The sequence below is a fragment of the Rhodotorula toruloides genome (genome assembly GCF_000320785.1).
Source record: "Rhodotorula toruloides NP11 unplaced genomic scaffold Scaffold2, whole genome shotgun sequence".
Lineage (NCBI taxonomy): Eukaryota > Fungi > Basidiomycota > Microbotryomycetes > Sporidiobolales > Sporidiobolaceae > Rhodotorula > Rhodotorula toruloides.
Window position 1 is genome coordinate 497,685 of NW_015622962.1, and position 16,868 is coordinate 514,552.

General features: G+C 62.4%; 7 protein-coding genes across 7 annotated transcripts; 2 read left to right on the top strand and 5 right to left on the bottom strand.

Moving 5' to 3' along the window:
- Positions 1-332: 332 nt before the first annotated feature.
- On the bottom strand, positions 333-2,527 carry RHTO_02877 (T-complex protein 1 subunit alpha; the record flags this gene model as incomplete). The annotated part of the gene is made up of 8 exons (XM_016416549.1): positions 333-380; positions 439-747; positions 813-958; positions 1,035-1,381; positions 1,444-1,570; positions 1,632-1,813; positions 1,876-2,213; positions 2,342-2,527. The coding sequence occupies 8 exons, from the start codon at positions 2,525-2,527 to the stop codon at positions 333-335; spliced, it is 1,683 nt and encodes a 560-aa protein (XP_016276268.1).
- A 204-nt stretch (positions 2,528-2,731) lies between these two features.
- RHTO_02878 (uncharacterized protein) lies at positions 2,732-3,597 on the top strand (the record flags this gene model as incomplete). The annotated part of the gene is made up of 2 exons (XM_016416550.1): positions 2,732-2,843; positions 2,906-3,597. 2 exons carry the CDS (start codon positions 2,732-2,734, stop codon positions 3,595-3,597), a joined length of 804 nt encoding a protein of 267 aa, XP_016276269.1.
- A 247-nt stretch (positions 3,598-3,844) lies between these two features.
- Positions 3,845-7,653, bottom strand: RHTO_02879 (mitogen-activated protein kinase kinase kinase 13; the record flags this gene model as incomplete). Its single annotated transcript, XM_016416551.1, has 6 exons — positions 3,845-4,054; positions 4,114-4,701; positions 4,762-5,103; positions 5,161-5,303; positions 5,361-6,728; positions 6,783-7,653. The coding sequence occupies 6 exons, from the start codon at positions 7,651-7,653 to the stop codon at positions 3,845-3,847; spliced, it is 3,522 nt and encodes a 1,173-aa protein (XP_016276270.1).
- A 429-nt stretch (positions 7,654-8,082) lies between these two features.
- Positions 8,083-10,802, bottom strand: RHTO_02880 (VpsA protein; the record flags this gene model as incomplete). The annotated part of the gene is made up of 10 exons (XM_016416552.1): positions 8,083-8,130; positions 8,193-8,335; positions 8,400-9,911; positions 9,967-10,057; positions 10,116-10,183; positions 10,244-10,318; positions 10,382-10,415; positions 10,477-10,498; positions 10,614-10,699; positions 10,773-10,802. The coding sequence occupies 10 exons, from the start codon at positions 10,800-10,802 to the stop codon at positions 8,083-8,085; spliced, it is 2,109 nt and encodes a 702-aa protein (XP_016276271.1).
- A 585-nt stretch (positions 10,803-11,387) lies between these two features.
- On the bottom strand, positions 11,388-13,600 carry RHTO_02881 (T-complex protein 1 subunit delta; the record flags this gene model as incomplete). The annotated part of the gene is made up of 10 exons (XM_016416553.1): positions 11,388-11,391; positions 11,463-11,481; positions 11,559-11,676; positions 11,735-11,957; positions 12,016-12,494; positions 12,554-12,811; positions 12,866-13,117; positions 13,171-13,313; positions 13,398-13,449; positions 13,529-13,600. The coding sequence occupies 10 exons, from the start codon at positions 13,598-13,600 to the stop codon at positions 11,388-11,390; spliced, it is 1,620 nt and encodes a 539-aa protein (XP_016276272.1).
- Positions 13,601-13,706: 106 nt separating this feature from the next.
- On the top strand, positions 13,707-14,747 carry RHTO_02882 (nuclear transport factor 2; the record flags this gene model as incomplete). The annotated part of the gene is made up of 7 exons (XM_016416554.1): positions 13,707-13,709; positions 14,045-14,107; positions 14,167-14,190; positions 14,252-14,323; positions 14,387-14,491; positions 14,582-14,655; positions 14,714-14,747. 7 exons carry the CDS (start codon positions 13,707-13,709, stop codon positions 14,745-14,747), a joined length of 375 nt encoding a protein of 124 aa, XP_016276273.1.
- A 571-nt stretch (positions 14,748-15,318) lies between these two features.
- On the bottom strand, positions 15,319-16,641 carry RHTO_02883 (uncharacterized protein; the record flags this gene model as incomplete). The annotated part of the gene is made up of 2 exons (XM_016416555.1): positions 15,319-16,379; positions 16,464-16,641. The coding sequence occupies 2 exons, from the start codon at positions 16,639-16,641 to the stop codon at positions 15,319-15,321; spliced, it is 1,239 nt and encodes a 412-aa protein (XP_016276274.1).
- Between the last annotated feature and the right edge of the window lie 227 nt (positions 16,642-16,868).

Sequence of the window (16,868 nt, forward strand, 5' to 3'; positions counted from 1 at the left end):
GCCAGGATGTAACGTCTGGTCGATCAAACGCTATCTAAGAAGCAGCTCAAGCTAGCCCGACAGCCCCAGCGTGGTCAAGCGAGTGGGAAGAGAGGGAAACGTCGAAGAGCACCCCTCGAGGCGGTGCAGAACAGCGACAAGCGGTCCACAGGCGCCGAGTAAGACACTCAGCAGCTTCTTATGCAGAGAATGGCATCGTTCATGGCCACTGGCGAGGACACGAAGCCGGGCGCGCTTGCGACGGAGATGAAGGTTACAACGGGGTCGTTTTGCAAGTTGCGAGGGTAACTCTATACCGCGAGAGACAGACCGTGTACATTCCCGAGAGCGGCTCAGTGACCGTGAGGGTCCTCGCCCTTCTGCTCGGGAGGGACCGTGATCTGCAGGGCGGAACAAGTCAGCAAGACAGGTGCCGAGACAGTTGCAGCCGTTACTCACCCGGTCGTCGATGCGCAGCAGTGCTGTGCACGCCTCGAGCGCACTCTTCAAGCTCTTGACCTTGCTGACCATCGGCTCGAGCACGCCAGCCTTGACATTGTCCCGCACCTCGCCCTTCATCAAGTCGAGACCGTAGTATCGCAGGCCTCGGCGGGGGTCGCTGACGGGAGCTGATTGCGCAGCATTGTGGTACGCGCGGAGCTTGGCGACGAGCTCGGTGCTGTCCTTGGCGGCGTTGACTGCGAGAGTCTTGGGAATGACGAGGAGGGCGGCAGCGAATTCTGCAATGGCGAGCTGCTCGCGAGAGCCCTGCGTCCAACGCACTGTCAGCTCGAGTCGCGCCTGAAGTGTATGGCACGAGCACCGGAGCGTACGAGAGTCGTCGCAAAGTTCTCGAGGTAGATGCTCAAGGCCGTCTCGACCGCTCCGCCACCGGGAACAACGCTGCCACTCTCGAGTGTCCGCTTGATTGCGCAGAGCGAGTCGTGCAGCGCGCGCTCCATTTCGTCGAGCAGGTAGTCTGCGCGTCCACGGGATCTGTCAGTTTGGGGACCTGCTTCAAGGCTGGTACGTCGGCAGAGAGGGGTCCAACGCACCATTCGCACCACGCAGGATAACGGAGCTCGAGCTGACGACCTTGGTACCCTTGACGAGGATGAGCTCGTCGTCGCTAATCCGCTCCTGCACGACTTCCTCCGCCTGACCGAGGTAGCTCGCCTCAAACGTCTCCTCGCCCTCGAGGTTCGCCAAACTGCTGACCATCGTCGCGCCCGTCGCCTTGGCGATCCGGCGGAGGTCCTCCTTCTTGCACCGCCTGACAGCCATCGCGCCCGCCTCGACGAACTCCTTCAAGCACAGGTCGTCAATGCCCTTCGTCGTCAGGATGACGTTGGCGCCCGATGCGAGGATCTTGCGGACGCGCTCGAGCGTGATCTCGTACTCCCTGGCGAGTAGGTAAAGGTCAGCACGGAGGGCGGGAGAGCGAGGTGAGCGCTCGGGACGCACCTCTTGCGGATCGCCTCGAGCTGTTCGGGGTCGTCGATCGTGATGTGAACGCCGAGGTGCATGCGGGTCTTCTGCAGGTTCATGTCGAGGCAAGCAATCTTGGCGCCGGTGATGCGGGTCTTCATCGCTGTTGTGGAGAACTCGTGTCAGCGTCATTCCGCTATGTTCACAAAACAGTCTCGACTTGCCTTGCGAAGCAACGGTGCAGTTGAGCGCGTAGCCCTTGACGTAGATGGACTCGGTCGCGCTCTTGCCGTGGGCCTTCAGGACATTGACAGCCTTGACGGGGTACTTGACGTCTCCGCGGGCGTTGATCGTCTTGACGGCAAGCATGGCATCGACGGCGAGATTGGCGAAGAAGGTGTCGTCGCTACGACAGGCAGGAAGAGGGTCAGCGAGGAATCCAGCACGAAGAGACTGTCCACAACGCACGCTCCGATGATCTTGCTCGACATGCTGGTCTTGGCAATGTTGACCAAGCACTCCTTGCCGAGCTGGTCGACCTTGACGCTGAGCTGCTCTGTCAAGTATCGGACGGCCTCCTTGCAAGCGAGGCGGTAGCCGGTGATGACGGTAGTCGGGTGGATCTTGTTCTTGACGAGGTCGTTCGCGCGACGGAGGAGCTCGGCAGCGACAATGACGACGGAAGTGGTACCGTCTCCGACCTCCTTGTCCTGCTGCTGAGCGAGCTCGACGAGGATGCGGCCGGCAGGGTGCTCGACCTCGATGAGTTGGAGAATGGTGGCGCCGTCGTTCGAGATCGTCACGTCCTGTTCATCGGAGCGGTCAGTACCTGCGAAACGAACGGAAAGTCGAGGACCGGAGTTGAGCAGGAAGAGGGTGGGTGAAGTGGGATCGGGAGACGTGAAGACGAAGGGGCCTCGCAGCTGCAACTCACTCCAATGTCGTCGACGAGCATCTTGTCCAGCCCGTGCGGCCCCAGACTCGTGCGAACGATGTTGGCGATGGCAACGGCCGCCTGGACGTTCTGCTCGCGGACCTCGGCGCCGCTGACCCGCTCGCCGGTGCCCAGGAGCCCGCTAGACTGCCTCGGATCCCGCGCAAACATCAAGCTGGAGGCCATCGTGTAGGTGTGGACGAGGTTGGTAAGATGAGGAGCTGAGGAGGATCTGGCGCGTCGACGAGAGGACGGCGGATGGTGCGACCGGTTCGAGTGGGCTAGTAGAAAGTCTCCTGAGCACTGTAGCACGCGTACAAGCAGTCACAAGCTGTGCGAGTCGCGGATGGGAAGCGGTTCACCTCCAACCATCCTCCTCTCCCTTCGACCATGCACAACCTCCCCGCTCACACGACGAAGCACTGCCAGGAGCTGGCTTACACGCTGCCGAATGGGACTGATGTCACCATTGCCCAAGACGACGCGTCCATTGATAGCACTGGTCCGTCAACTGCTCGCTCCTTGCTGTTCTGCCGCCGACTCGCTTTGCTCGCTCGCTTTCAGGTCGAACGGTCTGGCTTGGCGCGCAAGTGCTCAGCATCTACCTGCAGCACATGCTAGGGAGAGCTCGCCGGGGATGGAGGGCTATCGACCTAGGATCCGGGACAGGCCTCGTCGCGCTCACCCTCGCCTCGCTTGGCTACGACACGCTTGCGACCGACGTGGACTTTATCGTCGACGGCGTCTTGCGGCGGAACGTCGAGGCGAACCGGCAGAAGCTGCGGGAAGGGGGCGGAGGACGGCTCGAAGCGCGTACGCTGGACTGGTTTGTCGACCCGTCTAGCTGGCCTTTCAGCAGCGAAGGTGGCGACACAGGACAGGCCTCGGAGGCGATGATGTCAATACAGCCGCCATTCAACCTCATCACGACAGCCGACACAGTCTACGACCCGTCCCTCTCGACTCCGCTCCTTTCGACTCTCCGCTTCCTCTCGCTTCTCTCGTCATTACCACCGCCAATCTACCTCGCCCTTGAAGCGCGAGATCCAGCCCTCGTCGCCGCCTTCTTCCGCGCGGCGGTGGACGATTTTGGCTTCAAGTGCGCGAGGATCGAGCATGCTCAGGTCAAGAAGCTGGTCGAAGACAAGGAAGGGACGCTCGGCTGGGAGAACGAAGAGGACTGGGAAGGAGTTGAGCTGTGGAAGCTCAAGCTGTCTCGGGCGGCAGCAGGGGAAGAGCGGAGACGACGCCAGTGAAAGAGGAGTCGTAAGAAGCTTGCTATCGGCGGAGCGCCAGGCTGTAATCGCAGCAGGCGAGCTGTGGTATGCGGAGACGCTGTTTCTACATGGACACGCGGCGATCATGAAGGCACTGCTACGACTTGGTGAGGAGGAAGAACATGCGAAGATGGTGTATGCTGGGAACAATGCGAGGCTGTATGCGAACAAGAAAGAACGGAATGTAACAGGCGAGAGAGCGGTGAAAGGGGCGCGCGAGCATGCGCTAACCGCGACGAGCAGCCTCCCTCGCCTTGGCCTTCTCGGCGGAGATGAGCTTCTCGAGCACTTTGACGACGTGCGACATCGACGGACGCTGCGCGGGGTCCTGCTCCCACATCGTCGTCATGAGGTCGACGATCTCGCTGCCCCACTGGCGACGGAGCGGACCAGCTGGAGGGCGGATCTGCTTGGCGCCGACGTCGTGGTAGATGGCCTGTGCGAAGAAGACAGTCAGCACCTCGCCAGTACGCCTTCGCAAAGAGGCGAACACACATGCTCGTTCTGTCCCTCGAACGGGTAGCGCTTGACGGCCTGATGCCACTGGAGGACCTCCCAGAAGACCAGGCCGGCCGAGTAGACGTCGACCTTCTCGTTGTACCGCGGGTGCGGGCTCCACAGCTCGGGTGCCTGCCAGTTGACCGTGCCGACGAGCGAGCGGATCATCGACTTGGTCGACGTCTTGATGCGTGCGAGGCCAAAGTCGGCAATCTTGGCGACGCCGTCGTGCGTGATGAGGACGTTCGACGACTTGATGTCGCGGTGAATGATGGTCGGCTTGCGGAGGTGGAGGTACTCGATGCCGCGCGAAAGGCCGAGGAGGATCTCGAGCATGGCAGTGAAGGGCGGAGGGTCAGTCTTGCGGATGTAGTCGAACAGGTCGCCGTTTGCGCAGAGCTCGGTGATGATCATGACGGGAATGGGCGACGGCTGCTTCGGAATCGAAACGCCGATGAACTGGACGATGTTCGTGTGGCGGAGGTCCCGCAAAAGGCCAAGCTCCTTGATGTCCATGTCGGTGAGGTGGCCGCGGATGTCGCAAATGGCGATCGTGCGGTTGCGGAATTTGCCCTTGTAGACGTCCTACAATGAGCGATCAGCGTCAGCAAGAGGAGACGGAGCCGTGGAGCAGAGCGGGCGCACCTTGAAACCGCCGCTACCGATGCGCTCGAGCCTTGTGAGCTTGTCCGGCTGAATCTCCTTGTCCTGCAGCTGGAGACTCTCGAGGTCGAGCGTATTGACGTCCTCCTGGTGCTCGTGCTCCTTCGAGTGCTCGGGCGTTTGAGGCTTCTCGGGACTGGCCGAGTGGTCGGGACGCATCAGGAGCGGCGTCTTGGCGCCAGAGGTGCGATTCGACGCATGGCCGACAACGTTGAGCGCCTGCGTCTTGGTCTCGCCGCGAGCGGTTTCGGTCGAGACGTTCGACACGGTGGAGCCGGACGAAGCAATCGAGGCCGGCGAGGAGGCGTCCACGTCCTTGTCGCGCTATTGAGACCGATGAGATTAGCACGAGGCCGTCACAGAAAGGTGGAAGCTACGCACCCATTCGAGCAGGGCCTTGATGAGCTGAGGCTTTGTGCCCTCCTTGTCAAGCTCGCGCTCCTCGCATAGGCGCACAAGGTCGTCCTTGCGATACCGATTGAGCGTAGTTGACGTAGCAGTTGCGAGGTCAATCTCGTCCTCGTCTGAGGGCACGAAGCGTCAGCGGAAGGAACCGCGGGGGGAGGTGAGGCGATGCGGACCTTGCTCCTCGTCGTCGGCCTCCTCGTAGTCCTCGTCCCCATGCGCCTCGTCGTCCGAGCCGTTCGCCATCCGCTCATCCTCGCCGTCGCGACCGGCTGCCTGACGCTTCTTGCCACGACGGAGGCGGACCACCTGGCCATCGTGCTTGTTGCGCCCGTCGTGGCGGAGATGGCTCGTCATATGCACCGACGCAGCGTCGTCGTCGCTGTCGGCGCCGGCGAGCTGACTGCGCGAGCCCTCGCGCTCGGTCTCGCCTCCGCTCTCCTCGTCCGCGTCCGAAGGCGGGGTCTCGACTTGCTTGGCGGTGCGAGCAGAACGACGACGACCGACGGGATCACGCTTGCCGCCGGAGCGTTGACGGCGCTGCTGCGAGCTCAAGCCGGCGGCGGCGGACTGCTCCTCGGCCTCGTCCGACTCCTCAGCTTCAGAACCCGAGTCAGAATCGAGGACGATGTCGGCGTCTCCATCGTGCATCTCCTCGTCGCCGTCGTCTGCGCGGCCCTTGCCCTTGTCGACCTTGGCGATCCGGACGACAGCCTTGCGCTTCGCGAGGCGGAGAGGACGAGGGGAGTGAGCGCCAGGAGGGGGAGCGTCAGGAGAAGTGCGGCTCGGGCGGGACTGCGGTGGTTGAGCCGGCTGAAGTTGCTGCCCGCGCGTGCGATGCGCAACAGGCGAGGTGAAGACGTCGGGGGTAACGTTGACCTGCAAGCCGTTGAGCAAGCGCCCTTTCGCGCTAGCCGCAGCGTTCGAACCGGACCCCGAAGGACCTGCAGCTGCGCGGAAGGATGGCGGGACCACATGGGTCATGTCGGATCTCGTCCGGACATGGCGGCGTGGGACGGGCGGCGGGGGCATCTCGACCTCACTGGCACGCCGGGCCATGCGAGTCGAAGCAGCCGGCGGTTCGGGTTCAGCTTGTGGCGCCACCTCCTCCTCCTCAATTTCCGTATCCTCGACGTCGTCCGCAGATTCCTCGCTGACGGCCTCGTCGGACGGGGGCGGCGTCGGCTCCTGCTGGCGAGCACCGCTGCGACGCTTGACGAGCTTCTTCCGCACGACTGGCTTGGCGTCCAATACACGAGCCGCCAGGACCTTGCTCGAGCTCCGTCGTCGGCGAGGCTGCGAGGCCTCGGGACTGCCTTCGTGCGAAGTCTTGGGCAACGGAGAGTCGGCTTCGTCTTCACCATCGTCCGACGAGCTTTCGGAAAGACGTGCGGCAATGATAGCGCGGATATACTCCTCTTTGAGCCGTGGTGGGGCAGCAAAAGACGTGGACGGGGCGGGAAGACGGTGGAAAAGATTCGAGAGGTCGATAACGCGGAGGGTTCGAAGCTGGTCGGCCGTCCAGTTGTGCAGCATGGCGTCGTCTGCAGGATTGGAGTCAGTGTCTATAAGTATACCAACCTGGATGAGTAACGCACCGTCATCGTCCGAAGCGCGGCCACCCTCCCCGTCCTCCTCCTCCTCCCAAACGGCGGCCTCCTCGTCATGCTCCTCGTCTGCTACTTCCTCCGCATCGCTGATCGCCTCGAGAGACGTCCGAGAGTTGCTTCGCAGCCGTCTTCGAGGCGCATCGTCCGCGACCAACTCTTCATCCTCGTCCTGGTCTTCCTCAACGAGGCTGCGGCTGCGTCGCCGGGTCGTCCGCGATGGCTCGCCCGTGGAAGCGGGAGCAACAGGTCCACCGCTTGTGCGCCTCGTCGCGCGAGCAGCCTGCGCTGGGACGGAGCCATCTCGCCTGCGACGAGGTGGAGGCATCGGGGCGTCCTCCTCGACGGCGCGCTCCTTGCCCTTTCCCTTGCCCGCCTTGTCCATCACCGGAAAGTAGGATCGGTCGACAGAGTGATTGACCGGCAAAGGGCTGAGCGGGTGTTGCGTGCGGCCTGTCCTGGTCGTGCGGGGTTGTTGAGTGATGCCGGAGTCCTCCTTGCCGCCCTGCGGACCACGAGCCCGCGAATCCGCCGCTCGAGTACGCTGTGAGCCTTCTCGTCGCTGCGGAAGAGAGCTCCGCCTCGTCGCCATGGCGCTGCGAGAGCTGCCAGATGGCGCAGAAGCCCTGCGAGAGCGGTCGACAGCGGCGCCGGTCCTCGCGCTCGATTCGGCACGCTCGTGCTCCATCTGGTCCTCCCAATCCGAGTCGGTGTCGTTGGCGTCGTCGTCGTCGACCCTGTCCGGGTTGAACGAGCGCGCGGTGCGCATGGACGAGCCGACCTTTTGCCGCTTCCTGCTCCTCAGCGCGGGCATGCGGGCCGGGGAGGCGTGCACGGCGAGTCTGGGACGTTTGCTGGCCATCTATTGAGCGGCTGCAAGCATGTATCGGGGGCGAGTTGAGTGAGGAGTCGAGTCGAGGCACTGACAAGGGGAGGGTCGACGTCGAGCGAAAGAGGGCGGAGAGCCGAGTCGATGGGCGTGGCGGGTCGGCCGTGTGCGTGTGTCGGTGTGTCAGTCAAGGCAGGACCAGCAGCGAAGCCGTCGTGTGAGCGGTCGAGAACGAGCGAGAGCCGAGGAGGGTGACTCCTTTGTAATCGTTCCATTACTCCAAGTTGTAATCAACTGAATACTCGCGGTAGACCTTCCCTCAACACGCCCTAGCTGCGGCAGGACAAGCATTGCAGCCAAACAGAGATGTAGAGGGAAGCGACTAGGACTACACAGGACTGTCGGAGAAACAGGGAGAGGCGGAGAGGGGGATATAACCAGCGACAGACTATCTTCCGCCGTCTAGGCAACACTCGCGACGATGCTCTCGGCCTTGTTGAGGGCGGCGACCTGTGCAGAGTGGAGAGCTGTCAGCGAGCGACCCTGCGAGACGAGGGGCGGTCGGAACGCACCATCTTGACACACTCCTTCCTTCGCTGGACGACGCTGTCCGACTCCTTGAGCATCTCCTCGATCATCTCGGTCTTGTACAGCTCCGACAACAGCTCCCGCTGCATCGAGTCGCGCGCGTGGAAGACGAGGTTGAGCATGATGGCTGCGGAGGAGAGCGGCGGATCAGCTTCGAGCAGGGGAAGACGGGCGACTCCTGGCGAACGCACCCTTGGGAACCATGTCGATGAGCGTGCGCTTCGACAAGGCAAAGTAGCTCGAGATCAGGAGCTTGATGACCTCGGTCTCCATCTGCTCGCGCTCCGAGAGGGTGCCAGTCGCCCGCAGCGCGGGCGGCGGCGCGTCCATGGCCGCCGCGCCCTTCTTCTGCGCAATGGCCTGGTTCTTCCTCCCGCCGGGCCAGAACGAGCCGAAAAAGCCCTCCTCTTTCTGCCTGAGGTCGACGTCGAGGTCCTTGCCGTTGTTGAGCGTGCCGGGCGCGAGCTTGCCCGTCTTCGGGTCGACGGCCGGCCCTGCGTTCTGCGGCTTGTTCTGGTTCATGCGCTCCGACACGATCGCCATGGCCTTGTGGCCCGAGATGAAGTCGGGGTGGCCCGTGTTGATGTAGCTCGACTCCATCGCGACGAGGTCCTGGACGAGCTTGTTGGTCGGGACCATGCGCTTGCGGAAAAAGTTCTGAACCGTGCCGTAGAAGCGGTCGCGCAAGCCCGGATACCGCTTGAACGCCGTGTTCTTGTTGAGCAGCTGCGCGAGTATCCGCATGAGCTCGTCGTAGACGAGACTCGCGCACTTGAGCGACGGCTCCTCGATACGCTTGATCTGCTGCTTGATGATGACCTCGAAGGCGGTCGTGCCGACGAACAGGGCGGGCGACGAGCCGGACGAGTTGTACAGGATCGTGCGGATGTCGGCATCCTTGACGTGGTCGAAGGGGTCGAGCGACTTGACGCCGTTCGAGAAGAGCTCGTGGAAGACGAAGGAGACGCGGGCGCCGCCGGAAAGCTCGTTGAGCGCGAGGTCCGACGAGGATCCGTCGATGGCGGTGCGGAAATCGCCACAGAACTCGGTGATGATCTGGAGGATGACACTGCTGCCGTCCGTGCCGCCGTTCGGTCCGCCGAGAGACGCGAGCTCCGCCTCGTACTTCGTCAAGTTCTGCGAGATCTTCTGCTTGATGTCGGGCAAGGTCGCCTTGATGTGGTGCATGAGGATCGTGTTGAGGCGGCGGGTGAGGTACGGCGTGCCGCAGTACGACGCCTTGCTGCGGTAGCTCGGGTGGTTCTCGAAGAACTGGCGCTCGCTGTCGAGGGCGGCGTGGATGGGGCGGTTGTTGTCGATGTCGCGCTGACTGCGATTGACGACGGGGACGTAGCCAAGGCGGAGGGGAATGACGCGGCCGGCGAGGATGTCCACGACGTCCGTACCCTGGTCCATCAAGTCCACCTTCGTCAAGACACCGATGGTGCGGAGTCCTTCGGGGTCAACCTCGCGCGCGAGCTTGAGACCGTCCGAGTTGGCCAAGTCGGTGTTGGCGGCGGTGACGGCAAGGATGATCGAGTTGGGCTTCTGGATGTACTTGAGAAGCATGTTGCGGATCTGGATCTCGATGTCGCGAGGCTGGTCACCAACGGGAACCTTGGTCAAGCCGGGCAAGTCGACGAGGGTAAGGGTGAGGACGTTAGGCGAGAAGATGCGGAGACCGATGGGGACGGGCGAGATGCCTGCACGCGCGCGGATCAGTCTTTTGAGAGCAGCGCTTCGAACGGGAGCACACACCAGCATTCTTTCCCGTCTTCAACTCCGTATCGGCGACAATCTCCTCCCGAACCTTGTTGAAGTCGAAGAGCTTCTCTCCAGGACGATGGAGCTGTTGGACGACTCTGTCAGTTGCTGCCCTGCCGGCTATCGGGACGAGGCGGACTCACGAACTCGGCCCACTCGTCCGGGTTGCTCGCCTTGTCGGTCGTCGGCTTCGAGCCCTCCTCCTGCTTGGCTGACGACCGCAAGCGTGTCAACACTCTCCACTTTGCCTGCGAGTATGTCATTCACGCACCATCACCGTTCGCCTTCGGCGTTGCAGGACGGTTGATGAGCTGGAGGACGAGAGGACGACGAGTGACGATACCGGCTGTGATCGAGCGCAATCAGCATCTACTCCGCTGACAACCCTTGAAACCGCCGCGGAACTCACTTCCTCGAGGCAAGAAGTCGCGGCCGACGATGTTCTGCGAGAACAAGGCCGTGAGCATCCAGGTGTGCGATGGCAGACTAGGCTGGGCGGCTCACCTCGAGCACGGAGGACTTTCCGCTGTTGTTCAGATGGTAGAAATGGCTCGTCAGCTGCAGTCCTGCAAGATGCGACACGACCGCACACGACACAGCCCCCTTCGAGCGGCGAGTGAGTGGACAATAGGAGGACGCACGAGGACTGCGAGCCGACGACGGCGATCTGCGGCAAGTCAATGGTCGAGGTCGACAGGCCAGACTGCGCGAACGCGTCTTGGAGCAACTGCGAGCGAGCGAGTCGGCAAGGAGGATCAGCGAGGCCGTGGCAACGAGCGAAGGAGCCGGGAGAGACGCACGTTGACCGTCTTGATGAGCTGCTGATCCATCTCGGGCTACGGCAAGACCACCGGGGCGACTGGAGAGGCGGGAAGAAGGGGAGTGGTCGGTTGTGACGCGGAGGAGGGGGAGAGGAAGGGACTTGAGGCAGTCGCTGCGATTGCTCCTGCTCTGAGACGAGTGTCTAGACTGCAAACGATGCTCTTGTCACACTCGAGCTGCTCGGAAGCGGTGCGTGCGAGAGTTGCGAGATGCGAGTCGGGGTCGAGTGAGGACGCGGCGAGGTGGTCGTGCGGCGACTGAGCGGGTTGTGCGGACTGTGAGCGAGCTGACAGCGAGTCCGAAGCTGGTCTAGCAAAGTCTGAAGCTCGAGCGAAGTGCGCTGGGATGAGGAAGGGCAGCTCAGGAGTGGCGCCTCGAGGGGGCACAAGTCAACACTATGCAGAATGTGGATGTCAAGCGTGTGTGCCCGTCAGGAGGACCGCTCTCTCAGTCCCAGCGCCGCCGACGAGCTCCGCGAAGCGGTTACAGAGCAGACTTCGGAGCATCCGCTTCGCCTCGTCCGGTGTCTGCGCCCCAAGTATGGTAGCGATGCATTGCGAGTTGATGTACAGTGCCCGAACGACATTCCCAAGTTACCTGAAGGCGAGAGGAAGGCGAGGTCAGCCGTGCACAAGCAACAAAGCGGTTTTGTAGCGGTGGGGACTCACCTCGTCATGGCGTAGTCGTCTGCGAGCGGAGCGGGAAACCAGTTGAGTGACCGAATCCTGCAGATGCTGTCATGAAAAGAGAAGAAGGGGACGCACCAATACGGAGAAGCAGGCCGACCGTCTCGCTCGCCAGCTGGATTGCGCTCGTGTTGACCAGCAAAGGCTGCAAGACGCTCTCGTCGACGATGTTCGAGATTACGCCTTTGCGCACGTTCTGCGGGCCGCAGAGACCGTCAATTCTGTTAGGAGAAGCGAGTTGAGGGAGGACGCACGATTCCCGCCGTCTTCTCGCCGTTCGCATGCCGGTTCCGCAATTCGGTGACCATCGCGATCGGGTTCAGTCCGGCGTTCTCGGCGAGCGTTGTCGGGACGACCTCGAGCGCCTCGGCGTATGCGGCGAAGCAGTACGCCTCCATTCCCTTGAGCGTTTGCGCGTGCTGGCCGAGCAGGCGAGACGCCTCGATCTCGGGTGCACCACCGCCGCAGATGAGGAACCTGTGCTCACAAGCTGTCAGCAAAGCAGCTCAAGAATTGGGGAAAACCGGCCGCGCACCTCTTCTTGACCAAGCAACGAACAACGCAAAGCGCGTCGTGCAGACTCCGCTCCGACTCCTCCAGGACGAGCTGGTTTGCGCCTGTGCACAAGACCGAAACCGTCTTGCCGCTCGGGTTCTTGATGCCCGAGACTTTGACGAACTTGGCGCCGTTCTTGCTCGTCTCCTCGACGAGATCCGCCTCGCCGAGCTTGTCGCTCGTCATCTGCTCGACGTCCGAGATCGGCTTGCACCCGAATGCGCGCGAGAGGAACTCGATCTCGTCGCGCTCGACGTCCTTGATCGCCATGATCTTGAGCTTCTGGAGGTACGCGAGGGCGAGCTCGTTGACCGCGTCGCGGAGAATCGACTTTTGGATGAGAAGGACGTTGCAGCCCGACTTCTTGATCGCCTTGCACAGGTTGAGGATGTAAAGTCGCTCCTCCTTGAGGATCTTGTCCATCTGGCGGTAGTCGTTGACGACGATCTGGTTGTCCATCTGCGGGCGAGCGAGAGGTCAGCATGCCTCACTCTTTCATTTGGACTCCGGCAGCTCACGTCAGGCTTGGGAGGCGAGAGCTGGAACTGGATGATCCCGATCTTGGCCTTTTCGATGCGAGTCGGGCCGCCGGCAGAGGTGATGACATTCTGGTTCAGGAGCACGCCGTCCATCAGCTCGGTGTCGTCAATGGTGCCACCGACCTTCTTGACGAGGCGGATGTCGCGCAGGTCGACGTTGTCGGATTCGGGGGTGACGAGGCGGAGGACAGAGTCGACGGCGATGGGAGCGAGGATGGAGGAGTATTGCGAGACGATCTGTTGGAGCAAAGCGTGAGCTCGTGTCGAGAGTCGAAGAGCGGCAGGACTCACCTTGGAAGAGAGACTGGTGGTAGCGGCACGGAGGAGGTTATCCCGTTCGTTCAAGTTGACGGGCGTCGCCATGTCCTCCAGGTACTCGACCACCTTTGCCGCCGCCCGCGCGAACGACTCGGCGATGACGGTCGGGTGGATGCCCTTGCCGAGCAGCTTCTCCGCCGCACCGAGAAGCGAACCCGCGAGAACGACGACCGAAGTCGTGCCGTCTCCCGCCTCAATGTCCTGCGCTGCCGAGAGGTCGACGAGCTGGACCAGCGCTCGTCAGCTTCGGTGCGCCTTGAATGTGAAGCTGGACAGACCATGCGCGCAGCCGGGTGCAGGACACTCATGTGCTTGAGGATGGTTGCGCCGTCGTTCGTGATGACAACCTCTCCCTGCGCCGTCTGGATCATCTTGTCCATTCCTCGGGGTCCCAAAGAAGTCCGTACGGCATCCGCGACAGCTGCGAGCGATCAAGATGGGGAAGTCAGCGAGGGGGTGCGATAGAAGATGAGGCGCAACCACGACGAGACAACGCGCTGCGCACCTTTCGCGGCCGTCAAGTTGCTCAGGCGGACCTCCATGGGCTTCTCGCTGCCCTGCACGCGCGCCACACCCGCTGTCAGCCGTGTTTCATGGGGGTGCGAGCTGATGAGAGTGGGAGGGGGAGGGACTCGCCTGGAACGCGCGCTTGTGCCCGCCCGCCTGCCCCTGTGTCGCTGCCGGTGCTGCTGGTGCTGCTGTAGCCATTCTGAACGTAGCAAAGTCGCAGCGATGGCGAGTTGAGGGAAGCGAACCTTCGCGTCCCTCGCGACTTCCCTTTGACCTCGACTCCACGCTCCACACACATCAAGCCATGGTGAGTGCGGGTGCACGAGCTCGAGGAGGAGTCCTTGGAGCGTTACAGGCTTGTTCGCGGCACTCGCGCTGGCTGCGAACGTCTCCCCATTCCATGCCTCGCTTCCCTCAACTGCGACCTCCTCTTTCGCGTTCCACTAGCATCAGGACCTCGCTCGCTGGTCTCAGGCGTCGCGAAGCCTGCCATCTCGCGCGGACGGAGGGTTGCAACGGACGCGGATATCATGAGCGGGCTAGGGAGCTCTTCGCCTCCTCCTCCCTTTCGATTCCCTCCTTGTCACACGCTGTTTTGCTTGGTTCATACCCGCTGACCTCACCATTGCTTCTTGGTGACAGGCGGACATCAATGCGATCGCAAAGCAGTTCACCGACTACTACTACCAGGTCTTCTCCGCCGACGTAGGTCCCTTCCCTCCTTCTCCCCTCTCTTGCTTCACTAACCTCATCTCCGATAACAGCGGAAGAACCTTGCGCCTCTCTACGTGCGCCAAAGCTTGTCCGGGTTGTCGCGTGCCCTCTGAGCTGACCTCCTGCTTTCATCAGCGCGACCACTCGATGCTCACGTTCGAGGCTCAGCAATTCCAGGGCACCAACGCGATCATCGAGAAGCTCGCTGTGCGTCTCCTGAACTCCCTCTTCCGCTCTCGCCAACAGCGCTGATGGAGACCTGTTTTCCAGAGTCTTCCCTTCACCTCGATTCAGCACCGCGTCACGACCATGGACGCGCAGCCTGCGGCAACTGACAAGGCGTCGATGATCGTCCTCGTCACTGGCCAGCTCATCGTGCGCTCCCTCTTCTTCCTGTTCTCCCTTCCCACTTCTCCCTTCTCCCCTCCTTTCCGGTGCCTGCCATGGCTGACAACTGCCCTACAGACCGGCGACGAGACCAACGCCCTCAACTTCTCGCAAGCCTTCCACCTCATGCCCGAGAACGGCTCGTACTACGTGTATGTCTCCAGACGGCTTGTTCAACCTGCGAACGCTCACGAGACGCCTCCTGCACAGATTCAACGACCTGTTCCGTCTTAACTATGGCTGAGCGAGAGAAGGAATGGGGAGGACGGCGGAAGAGAGCGGGAAGAGGACGACGAGGGGGAGGAGAACGAGGTTTTTGTTTCGAGGCCAGGCTTCTTCTCGTGCGGGAAATCTAATGCATTGGCAACGTTGATCTCTCTCTAGGCGTTTCGGCGGCTTCGATGAGCTGGACTGGCTGCTCGGACGCGGAAGAGGAGGAGGAGGAGGAGGACGGGACCTCGCTCGACCAACTTCGACCCCTTTCTCGTGGCTCGCATGCGCTTACTACTCTTCACGAGTCGCTACAGGCTGCGAAGCGGCGCAGGCGACGAAGGACGCGCTTACATTGGGTTGCAATGGGCTTCCACGCGACACTTCCCGTCGACTCTCGCTCGACTCATTGCGTCCCGCTTTCGCTTCGCCTTTCTCAGAGAGCGCATCAAAAGACTGAAAAGGCTGCGATGCGAGTGTCTACAACGGACGAGTACATACAAAGGAGCGGTACGGAGTGCACTTCTGAAGCGGACCTCCTCCCGAAACTTCTTCGTCGGCCCAGCGTCCTTCTCCAAGATCCGTCGCCGAATATGCGTGTCCGTCTAGTCGCCCGCGCCGACCTCGATATGCTGGACCGCGGACCTCCTCGTCGTGGTACTCCTACTCGACGACCGTCCCCTCGAGACTTCCATGCGCGCCTCGTCCCACCCGCCCGTCTCGCTCGTCCTTCCCGTCCTCTGCCCATCACGAGACGTCGTCTTCAACAACAACCTGACGTCTGCGAGATCCGTAAAAGCCCCCTTGAGCGCCTCGCGCGCCTTCCTCGCTTCCTCTTCATCCCGCTTATTCGTCTCCACCTCCTCGCCCGAGTCGATCCGTCCGAGGGGTGAAGGGCGGGGAGGGAAGAGCGTGCGGACGTGGCTGTAGGGCGGAGGAGGGCGGGAGGGCGGGTCGAGAGCGAAGGAGGGGAGGGTGTTCGAGAGGGAGGAGACGGAGGCGACGGTCGGAGTCCAGTCGCTGAAGCGGGACGTTACCTTGCAGGGCTGGGAGGGCTCACGGGGGTGAGAAGGTGAGAGGGAGGAGACGAGACGGTCGGCGAGCGCGCGCGGGAGGTCGAGAGTCGAAGGGACAGGGAGCGTGTTGTCGCAGGCCGGGAGGTCGACGCAGGGAATGCGAGGGGTGCCAGGGGGCTCGAAGGCAGGAGGAAAGATGGAAGCAAGGAGGTCGTCCGGTTCAGCCCAGACCAGCGAGTCGTCACCTTCGACCCCGGCGAGGGCCTTCGTAAGGAAGTCGGGGAGGGGCGGGATGTCGAGCGAGCATTGCACGCGGAAAGTCGGAGTTCCGAACTCGCACGAGTCGACCGTGGTCGAGTCGCTCGAGGAGGAAGTGCGCCTCGAGCCGATCCCGAAGCGAGCGAACGGCGATTCGCGCTCCTTCTTCTCGAAAACGTCGAGCGGCGGCGTCTCGAACCAGGCATAGTGGAAGGTGTGGACGTCTTGCGAGCGGACGCGAGGGGCGGCCCGAAGCTTGTGCGAGTTCGGCTTGACGAGCTTCGAGAAGACGCGCTTTGTGCGCGAGGCGAAGTGGACGAGGCCGCTTGCGGACGAGCTCGACGACGAGCGCAAACTCTTCGAGTCGACGTTGGTTAGCGAGTCGCGCGTGTCTGTAGGCGAACGACCGCGGGATCAGCTACGGAAGTCGCCACCCTCGCTCGCCCGGACAGCGGAAGACGACTCGCTCGACTCACCTCGCCCCTCCTTCGACCTCGCTCTCTGTTCAGATGCCACAGAAACAGTCTTTGAGATGCTAGGCGTCGACTGGCGAGGCGGGCGAGTGACGGTGGCGCGGGAAGTGGCGTTGCGCAAGCGCAGTCGGCGAGAAGTCGTCTGCGCGGCTACCTCTGGCTCGTAGCGGCGTCCGGGCATGTTTGTACGAGCAGTGAGAGAGCTGTGAGCGAGGTGAGAGTGGCGGCGAGTGAACAGAAGGAGAGAGAGAGAGGAGCGCAGGCGAGGAAGCGACCTTCGCACGAGTCGGGCGAGCGAGCATCACCAAGACTGCGCGCGACGACCTCGAGCACATCTCCGCGGCGACGACAAGAGTAGCGAGCATGCTCACAAGCGTCGCGAGCGTGGCGAGCGAGCGAGTGAGCGGA